Source organism: Myotis nattereri (assembly GCF_964212035.1).
Source record: "Myotis nattereri genome assembly, chromosome: 17".
Lineage (NCBI taxonomy): Eukaryota > Metazoa > Chordata > Mammalia > Chiroptera > Vespertilionidae > Myotis > Myotis nattereri.
Window position 1 is genome coordinate 13,763,486 of NC_138092.1, and position 10,344 is coordinate 13,773,829.

A 10,344-nucleotide genomic window follows, 5' to 3' on the forward strand; every position below is an offset into this window, starting at 1 on the left:
GCCTGAGTGGATGTGGGGAAGGTGATCCCATTGGCTTCCTTCTTGCCATCCCTATAGCAGGGACCCCCAGTCCAGACTTTGGCTGTCTCTTGCCTTCTAGCAGAAGTCACCACTACTGTTATCCCCTTTTAATGTACCTTCAGTGTGGCTCTCAGACCTACCTTTCAACTTCTCGCAACAACAAAGAAAAATCAGTGATTCTTCATTATGTTCAAAATAAAGTCCAAACTCTTTGGCTGGCCCACAAGTCACTTCAAGCCTGGCCCCTGTCTCCTTCTCCAGTGTCACATCCAACTACTTGTCCTCAAGTACCCTGGGTCTTAGTCTATAAAAAGGGGATTTGAGAGCTGGATAGCAGTTTGAGGGGAAGGGCCCAAGTCCTCGAGCCAAGGCTGAGGCTGAGCCTGAGGTCATGTGCTGAGCCCGTTGGGAGCACAGGAGACCTCCCCAAGTAGGGGTTTCAGGCAGTTGGCTTTGACCAACGTGAGGTATGGCCACAAGAGTATCAAGGAATCACTCAGGGCCAAGGCATTGGAGACTTGGACACAAGACCAGAGGAGTAGTTGCTGGGCAGTGGTGACCGAGGACAGGACCCTAAGCCTTGAGAGATGGACACTTCGGAGCAGGACCCAGACCACTGGAGAACTGATGTCACAGCATGGCCAGGACTCCAGCTCTTAAAGGAAGGGCAGGACTCAGCCCTGGCCGGATGACTCAGCTGGCTGGAGTGACGTCCTGCCCTGTACACTGAAGCATCGCCGGTTTAATTCCTGGTCAGGGCACATACCCAGGTTTCGGGTTTGATCCCTGGTCAGGGTGCATTTGGAGGCAACTGATCAATGTTTCTCTCTCACATCAATTTTTTCTCTCTCCCTTCCTCTATCTCTAAAGTAAATAAAAATATATCCTTGGGTGAGGATAAAAAAAGGGGGGGGGCAGGATTCAGAGACTGGGGGCTCAGAAGGTCAAGGACAAACACTGACTTGAGGATGACTTTGCAAGGAGAACCATGGGAAAGTTCTTTATATTCTACATATGAAGAGACTCGGGGCCAGAATGAATCCCAGAGTGTAAGGGGCAAGGCTAAGCGTGAGGTCAAGGCTGAGCAGCTAGAATGTAGAGAAAGGAGCCAGGCCGCTCCTTCCATCGTCCACACTAAGATCTTCACAGCTTCAGCCAGTCCTCAGGGCACCCGCACACAAGTCAAGGACATTAAAGTTTCGCCCCATGAACCCCCAAAGAGCTGTGAGTGCTTGGGGGACCCATCCCACTTCAAGATGAATGAGATTTCAACATTAGTATAGTTCTGAGAGCAGCTTGATAACCCTGAGGAGGGCCTCCGAAGACCATGTCTGTGTACGGTTGTCATGGCAACCAAGCGACTATGACATCCTTCAGAGGTGGTGAGGTCACAGCACACAAGCTTTAAAGTAAGTGAAGCATGTGTGCCTGATTTATTTTTAAAAGAAACTTCTGAGAAGAGCTTAGAACAATTTTTTTTCCCCGGAGTGCCATTTCCCAACGGTACTCCCAGAACAATAAGGTGTGACTGTAATGGCTGCACTGAGCTGTCTTTTGGACAGTGTTAGAAGGGACATAAAGAAGGTGGACAGAGAACTGAGGCAATTGAGATGCATCGACGAGCTCAGCACACGATGCCTGTGTGACTTATATATGCACCCGTACTGCTGTTGTGACTTGCACCCGTACCCGTACTGCCTGTGCTATTCGAAGCGCTCCCGAGCCTGCGGCCTGTGCGATCTCTACTACCCTTGTTGCCTGTGTGACTTCAAGCTTTACTGTCTCCGACCATCCCTCAGAAGTTTGGAGAGGAAAGCCATTAGAGCCATAGAAGATGAAAAGAGAGAGCTGGCCAAGTAAAGGAACTTTTTTAAGATTTTTTATAGTTGGTATAATTAGCCTTATAAGTTAGAGTAAGGGTAGGGGGGATGGGACAATCGATACTTGAACAAAGAGGAAGAGGGTTCAGGGTAATGCCTCTGGAGGCTTAGCAAAGATTTAAGAGAAGAAGAGGAAAAGGGTCTGTGGTGGGGATTAGAAGATTCTCAAAAGACAGTGTAATGATGGCAATGGGCAGGATTGTCGTTGGTTTATAGCCGGAGCGCCAACATGATAAATACTATGGCTTTAATGAGGGAGAGAAGCAGGAGGTGTCGTTAAAAAGCTATTGCAAGCAGTGAACCACACATTTTTTCTGGTTATGAATAAAGTGATTTGAGTATAGTTGGACGTACAGAAATGACTCCAGGAGAAGTAATAATAATTGATCAAGTCCTTAATGTCTGGCAGAGGCTTTAAGAGCAAATTGAACAATAGAGGCATTTTCTGGGTGATGTCGGAAAACCTTTCTCTCATCCCCCAACTTCAGAGAAAGACTTAAAATTCATCTGGAGTTGGCTTCTATTATGTTGCCCCTCCGACTCTGCTAAAGGTCGTGCAGATTACAGAACTGAGAGTCTCCACTTTCAGAACAGAGCTGGAAAGGCTTAATTAATTGAATTGGGTAATTTTAAAAGTCATTTAAAATGTTTTCCGTTTCATTACATTTTCTTTTTTTGGTCTGGAGAAGCCTTCCTTTTCTTACTTTCCACATATGCTGTTTAGTCTGTTACAATTATTGAAAAAAACTGCTTGAAAGCCCAGTCCCCTGGTGAAATAAATTCTGGTCCATCCATACATTGAAATGATAATGTAGATGCAAAAAGGATTGATGAAGCATTTTAGGTATTGTTGTATTAAGTGAAAAAAGCAAGGTACCAAAAAAAAAAAACCCCTATTTAATATGCTATTTTTTAAGGATGTGCACAAATAGATATTTTTGTTGAACTATACTTGACATATACCGTTGTGTAAATTTAAGGTGTACAACATGTTAATTTGTTACATTCGTATAATGTAATATGACTGCCATTGTAGCGATAATTAGCACCTCTATAATCATATAACATAATTATCATTGCTTTTTAGTGGTTGAAATAATTAAGTTCTAGTCCCTTAGCAAGTTTGATGATTATAATACAATAGTCTTGTCTATATTTCTATACTGTGCTAATGTTAGATCACTAGAACTTATTTACTACTCATTGCAAGTTTCTATCTTTAAACAGCATTGTCCCATCCTGATGATTAATTGAGAGAGAGAGAGAGAGAGAGAGAGAGAGAGAGAGAGAGGAGATGGGGAGACAGAGGGTGAGTGGGACCCTTGACAACAGTGACAGTGATAAAGGGTAACAAGGCAATTATTGTTCATGTCATCAGTCACCAAAGGCCAAGAACAAACCTGCCTTAATAGTGGAGGATGGGGTTACTGCCTATAAACTCATCTACACTCAACTTGAACCACTTTTTATTTTTACTCCTTGGAGTACCAAGTTATAAGAAGCATGCACATTGAGCCAGGGGTTCTTTTGTAATACTTGGTCTGTGTCCACTCTCCCTTTGAACGCTTGATGACCTTGGATTCACGTCCTTTCAACCCATGTCCCCTGGCTGTCCCTCCTCTCCAGGCGCTCTGGGGGAGAAAGCCTCTGTTCTTTATCCTCTTTATCCTGGAGGCACCCTCCGCCTCCAGGAGGCCCTACTTCTTGAATTAGACCCCAAGCTTAATTCTCAGCAGAGAGGTCTGTACACAAGGTAACGCTTTCAATGGTTTGTGATACCTTTCCTGACAATGTCTGGATTTTTGCTCACTTTTTCTGTGCCTGCGGCAGTACAGGAAGCTGGTGAGGTCTTTACATTGCCTCCCAGATCTCTAAACTGGTAGATCCATTTTACAAGTGACCTCAGACTTGCCCTCTTGTGTCTCCTCGCAGCCCCTTCCCTTCCAGCACATGCACACCCTCCTACGCTCTATTTCTGACAGCGCAGCATTTCACTATCCTAAATATTCCATTTTTCCTGAATATGGATGAAAATTTCAAGCTCTGGCCCCAATCCCAAAGGACTCTCACTGTTCATATTTTTTCTTCCAGTGAAATGCCTCTTTTTTGCTTACATCTCAGCTAACGCCCAATCCGTGACTAAACAGATCCAGAAATATTAGCTTGATTCAATTTTCTTAAAAAACAATTTTCAGTGTGAAACATTGCCCGAGGCTTGTTGAGTTTAGCAATCATATTCATGACCTTTTGCTCCTTTAAAAAACAACAACAAACACGCTAGCTGTTTGGTCAGGTAGGATGTGTCCTGTCAGATGTTGTCCAGAAGGTTCTTTGCCGACCCAGAAAGTGAGGTTCCGTGGTCTGCGGCTGCCCCGGCCTCACCGGCATAGAGTTTCTTTGTGGGAGTCCGTCTGCTCTGCTCTGCTGCTGCTTCACCAACTGATGGGAAGAGTTTGCTGACAGCTGAATTGCCCCCCGAGTTTCTTGAGCATCCCTGAGTGTATCTATGTGATGATGCGTGTGCCTGCATACTTGTGTGCATGTGGGTAGACACTGGGGATGGAAGGCCGATCATTCTCCTTGTTTACTGAGCAGTTCAAGAGACACGTTGGTGGTGTCCTCCTCAGCAGAGACCCAAGCCAGTACTCTGGTTTCTTTAGCTTCTTGGATGTTTTTTTTCCCACCAAATTAACGCCTGCACAGCAAGCACACGCTGGCGGCTCCCCTGACCCTTCCTTCCTCTTCTGGACGTACAAGGACTGAAGTAACGGAATTGGATTTCCTTTGTAAGAAGCTGTGCCGCCAACCCGACTTGGTTTGCACCTCAGTCAGCGCCTCACTTTGTGGGCTCTCCGTGCTCTGTACTCAAGTGGGAGAAACAAACAAGAGCCAGCTGCCACGCTCCCCTGCCCTTCGGGGTTTGGTACCTAATTAATGAGGCCCGGCAGCTGCTCTGCTCCTGGCAGAAGTCTTCATGGACAAAGGAACCTTGACTTGCAGCCACACTGCAGGGGGGCGGTGGCCTCACCCCTGCAGCCTTGGCTGACACCTGGAAACTGGTCCTGAGGTTGCACGTCGCCCCACTCACCACTGTGGTCGGCCTGAGTCTCAGTGAAAAATACCCTCGAAGATCCCCACACAAGGGGCACCCGTCTTCTGTGAACCTCACACATCTGCCTTCTCATTTCTTTCCTGGTTCGCCCCTTCACACTCTGAGAACGGGGTTTTCACGGAATCACTCTTACTCTCGAGGCTGATGAAGGCCAGCCCTCACGGTGGCTTCTTTGCCGGGTTCGCAGGGCCTGGCCCAGTTCTGAGCCCTCGGGGAAACCTTTCCATCCCCCACCCTCACCCCGTTCCTTGACTCAGAAGCTATGGCCTCCTTAAAGGGGGGAACCCTGGCGGGTGAAAGACTGGCTTCCTTCCGTGGGAAGGGAGGGATCTCAGTCTCCTCATACCCACAGGTCTCGGAGCCCAGTCACCCCCGGAGGGCAGGAGTAGGAGCTGCTGCCCATCTAGGCCAAGTGCATGTCTGCTATTCCGTTTGGCCTTGTTTAATGATACAGGACGGGGGTTTGGTCACTTCAAACCTCAGGTTTGGGGAAAGCCTGAATAAGGTGGAGCCTGATAGACTTACCCTTTAAGAGTGAAACTGTCCCTCGACCTTCTGCTTCGTTTCATCCTTGTACCATCGTGGCCATCTTACAATCATGAAACAGACTTTGCAGCCCTGTCCTTGGTCACCAGGAGGTGGGAGATCCGGGGCTTGAAGCCAGGCTTGCCTAGTCTGGTCAGTGATTCTCAAAGAGCGGTCTCTGGGCCAGCAGCGGGAGCACCACCTGGAACTTGTTAGAAATGCAAATCCTCAGCTCCTCTGGCAGGCCTGCTGAGTCAGAACTCTGGGGGTGGGGCCGAGCCACCTGTTTCCACCAGCTCTGTGGGGGGTGCACCTGCATCGGGGACGCACTCCTGCCATGGCATCATTCTTCCGTATCAACCAGAATCCGGAGAAGAGAGACAAGGCCGGAAAAGAAGGGAAGAGGGAGAAGAAAGAAGAGAAGGGGAAAAACATGTTGGAAAAGAGGGATCTAGTTTACTAGGTCCTAAAAAGCTCTAAATTAGCAGAAAAAGCCAAGTACCTCAAGGACCACTAGAGAAAGGCCTACTTCCCTTGGCTCTTGGGTAAAGTGAGGCCTTTTTAAAAAAATATATAGATTTTATTGATTTCAGAGAGGAAGGGAGAGGAAGAGAGAGAGATAGAAACACCAATGATGAGAGAGAATCATTGATTGGCTGCCTCCTGCACGCCCCCTACTGAGGATCCAGCCCGCAACCCGGGAACGTGCCCTTGACTGCAATCGGGACCCTTCAGTCCGCAAGCGACGGATGCTCTATCCACTGAGCCAAACCAGCTAGGGCAAGAGGCCTTTCTGACATCTTTGTTACTGTATTCATCACCAGGCTGCACCGCGGTTATACCTTTGTGAAGATGGCTGGCTGTGTAGCTCATCATTGCAGTGGGCCGTGTGTCACCTTCAGGAGCTTGGTTGTACGTTCAGGTGAAATTCAGAGTCAGGAGGGAGAAGAGGTGGCAGACATAGGCACTGGCCGTCCACTCGCTTTACCCCAGCTTTCCAAGAGGCTTCCGCAACAAACCAAAGGGGCCAGTTTCCCGTTTACTGTGGCTAAGCTCCGTCATGACAAGTACAGGAGGCAGTCCCCACGGAGCCACGGACGATCCCATGTGGGATGAGGAGGCCACCTCTAGGCAGGAGGCAAGTTGCACGTTGAGAGTTGAGGCTGATGAGTAAAATGTGGCTCTGGCAATTTCTCCCAAACCCACACATCCTCGCTGTTAGCCTCTGACCGAGGAACAAAAGGAAGAAAAACCTGGCCGTGCCAAGACTTCCTGGGCAACTTTCTGAAGATCCACTTTGGAGAGACTCCTGTGCAGCTGCTGCAGGGACAAAGGAGACAGAGTGAGGGGAACAGAAAAGAGGGGGAGTCTAAGCAATAAAATACATGAAATTGTCCCCGAAGATGCAGGTTGCTAAGAGGAGGAGATGGACCTTGGAGTCTGCTGTGGCTTGTAGGTCTGGCTCCCAGATCCGCCTCCTGCACAGGGCCTGGGACCTCGGTGAAATCAGTCGTGGCAGTAGCCAGGTCTAGCAGTCCTGCTTGGGGTCCCTGGCCATTCTTTGTGAGGCCCAGCCCTGCCTGCATGGCGGACTTTGATGTTTTGGATGTTTCTTATCTCCACCTGGAAGGTCTGAGCTGAACAGAAGAGCTTGGCTCTCAGTCCACACACACCAAGGGAGATTCTTGGAGACCTGGGGCACTCGTCTGCTCTGTGCTCCACTCTTGGCTCGGGCTGTTGGGGCTTCAGGCCTGTGCTCCATCCACAGAGGCATGGAGCCCCTTTGTGTGCTGCTCTCTGCCCACCCAGACAGAGAATGCCTTTTCTCCTGTTGTTCTCACAGGGTCACGTACAGATTTCAAAGACAGTCCAATTCTCTTCCTTTCCTCTTAGTATGGCCTGTGGGTACCCTGGCACACCTGGGCCCCATACCACCCCCAGGGGTGGAAATGGAGCCGAATGACTGCCCCAGTCCTCTGGGTGCCTCGCCAAAGATTTTTGTCAGCCTCAACATCTTCTATTAGACCATTTTGGAATTAGCCAGTAAGAACCCTGGTTTATAACTGTCAGTACAAGGGCTCACATTGTTAAACCAATCATGATAGGGCTTATCAAGAGAAAAATGCAGATTTGAAGCCATATGTATAGCATGATTTCATAATAGCACACACAAAACTATATATCTATGTAGAAATAGATACACACACACACACACACACACACACACACACACACGGAGAGTCTAACCCCAAAATGTTAAATGTTATATAGGCTTATGGGTATTTAAAAAAATATACACCATCTTTTTGCTTATCTGTATTTCCTGAGTTTTCTGCAATGAACTTGCCTAACTTATGTAACAAAAAGAAGCGTATAAATAAAATTCAGCATAAAAAGTAAGAATTAAAAATGTATCTCAAACCAATAGCCCAATCATTGAGTCCAGATGCCTCAAACTGGAAGAAGTTCTAGGAATCCCACACACCAAGGCCTTCCTTTGGAGACAGAGATGCAAGAGTTGCCAGGAGTCTCTCTTAGAACACAGATTGTCTTAATGTTAAGGGATAAAAGACCATTTCAGAGTGCTGAGTTGTCTTGGGAAGGATTGGGCATTTAGAAAATGGACCCCGGCAGGCCAGAGTCTGAGAAACCTTGCCATTAACAGGCCTGTATATGAATCCAGACCCTGCCATTCACCACTGTTCCCTTCTCCTCACCTGTAAAACGGTGATAATTACATTGGCAATAAAAGGTTATTGTGAAATTAAACAAAACAATGCCTTTGCCAGGTTAGCACTTTCTATGGTACATTGTGGGGGGGAGGAGGGGGGGCGGAGACAAAACCCAACATCTTCAGCATGTGCCAAGCACTATTATAAATACTTTTAATTCATTCACTAATTTAAGCCTCACAACAACTCCACAAGTAGGTCCCAGAGTTACAGATGCAGAAACTGAGGCACAGAGATTCAGTAACTTGTCCACAGTGGCAGAGCCAAGATTTGGACCTACACGGGTTGCAGGGCTTGTGCTCGTATGCACTTCACTTGACCACCTCCTGATGTATCATAAGTGATTGATTCGTGTGAGCTGTTGTTATTGTTGTTTTATTATTCAGGATTTATGCACCGGACTGAGGAGCAGCAACAAGGCCGCTCTACATAACCCATGGAGATCTGCTCCAAGGGCCACCAGCAGGGGTACCTACCAATCAGCTTGGTGGTGGGAAGAGAAAAACCTTGATGCGTAGTGTTTGCCAATTTCCATGGTGTAAAGGTGCTCACCATGCTATATTTCAAGCTGCCAGCAGGAAGTCACTAGATGAGGAGGTGGTAGGATCCAGCACACAGCCCCCTGCAAGGGGACTTCCCTGCTGGGGCCAGCCATCCAGAGCCTGGAGCAGCCGCAGGCAGGAGGAGACGAGGCAGGGCCTGGCATGCAGCCTTGTCATTTGTTGATGGGGTGTTGAGGCTGAGTCTGTGTGATGGCCCAGTGATGGCACCTGTCCCATGGATAAGCAGGGCTGAATTCTAAGGCTGACAGCCATCATTTTAAATGGTATCTTATTAGTTGGATCCTGTTAAAAAAAAAAACAAAAAACCATAATAGTAATAATACTAATGATCATGGTAATAATTAAGCAGAGTGTATAATGTGCCGAGTACAATTTTAGGCAAAATACATCATTTCATTGAACCAATACTATGATGTAGGTACTGTTACTATTTTCGTTTTACAGATGAGGAAACTGAGGCACAGTGAGGGCAAGGAGCCTGCCCAAGTTTTCGTAACTGATCAGAGGAGGAGCTGGGATTTAAATACAAAAGAAATATCTGGAAGGCCAAGCCTCTCACTGTTGTTAGCAGAGGTTTACCTGTGGGGAGTGTCATTTACATGGGAGGCCTTTTGCAGTTTACTTTATACACTTCTGTAACATGTGATTTTTCCATACGGATGGGTGTTTACTTTCGCTATTAAAAAAAAAAAAATAGAGATCAACATACTGCTTCTCAAGCTGAGTTCTGAGATTTTCCTCTCGCCCTGTCCATGTTCTCCACTGCAGACTGAGAAGAACCACCAACAGGATTCTGGCCTCCTCTTGCTGTAGCAGTAACATTTTAGGATCGGTGAACGTGTGCGGCTTTGAACCCGACCAAGTGAAGGTCCGCGTGAAGGACGGAAAGGTGTGCGTGTCGGCGGAGCGGGAGAACAGGTATGACTGCCTGGGCTCGAAGAAGTACAGCTACATGAACATCTGCAAGGAGTTCAGCCTGCCCCCGTGCGTGGACGAGAAGGACGTGACCTACTCCTACGGGCTGGGCAGCTGCGTCAAGATCGAGTCTCCGTGCTACCCCTGCACGTCTCCCTGCAGTCCCTGCAACCCTTGCAACCCCTGCAACCCCTGCAGCCCCTGCAGCCCCTGCAACCCCTGCAACCCCTGCAACCCCTGCAGCCCCTGCAGCCCCTGCGACCCTTGCAACCCTTGCAACCCCTGCTACCCCTGCGGCAGCCGATTCTCCTGTAGGAAGATGATTTTGTGAAGCGTAGGAAGCCATGATGTAGTTAGGTAGTTACTCCGGCCAGGCAGCTCTTCCAGTGTTTTTCTCCCCCTTCCTAGGCCCCTGTTACTCCAGTACATAGGGAACTGAATACATAGGTGCAACGCGCTGGTGTCATGTGCAAGTCTTTTCGATCCCACCCAGGCAGGAGGCCTGCCCAGCGAGAGGGCCTGGGAGGAATTCGTGGGTGGGAATGGGAGAGAGAGATCTGCCCTCCTGTGTCCTCCTCAACACCCAACTGCTGCCA

The 10,344-nt window shown here is 48.2% G+C and overlaps 1 protein-coding gene across 1 annotated transcript; it reads left to right on the forward strand.

Moving 5' to 3' along the window:
• Positions 1–1,554: 1,554 nt before the first annotated feature.
• Positions 1,555–10,079, forward strand: ODF1 (outer dense fiber of sperm tails 1; the record flags this gene model as incomplete). Its single annotated transcript, XM_081111665.1, has 2 exons — positions 1,555–1,877; positions 9,602–10,079. The coding sequence occupies 2 exons, from the start codon at positions 1,555–1,557 to the stop codon at positions 10,077–10,079; spliced, it is 801 nt and encodes a 266-aa protein (XP_080967791.1).
• Positions 10,080–10,344: the final 265 nt, after the last annotated feature.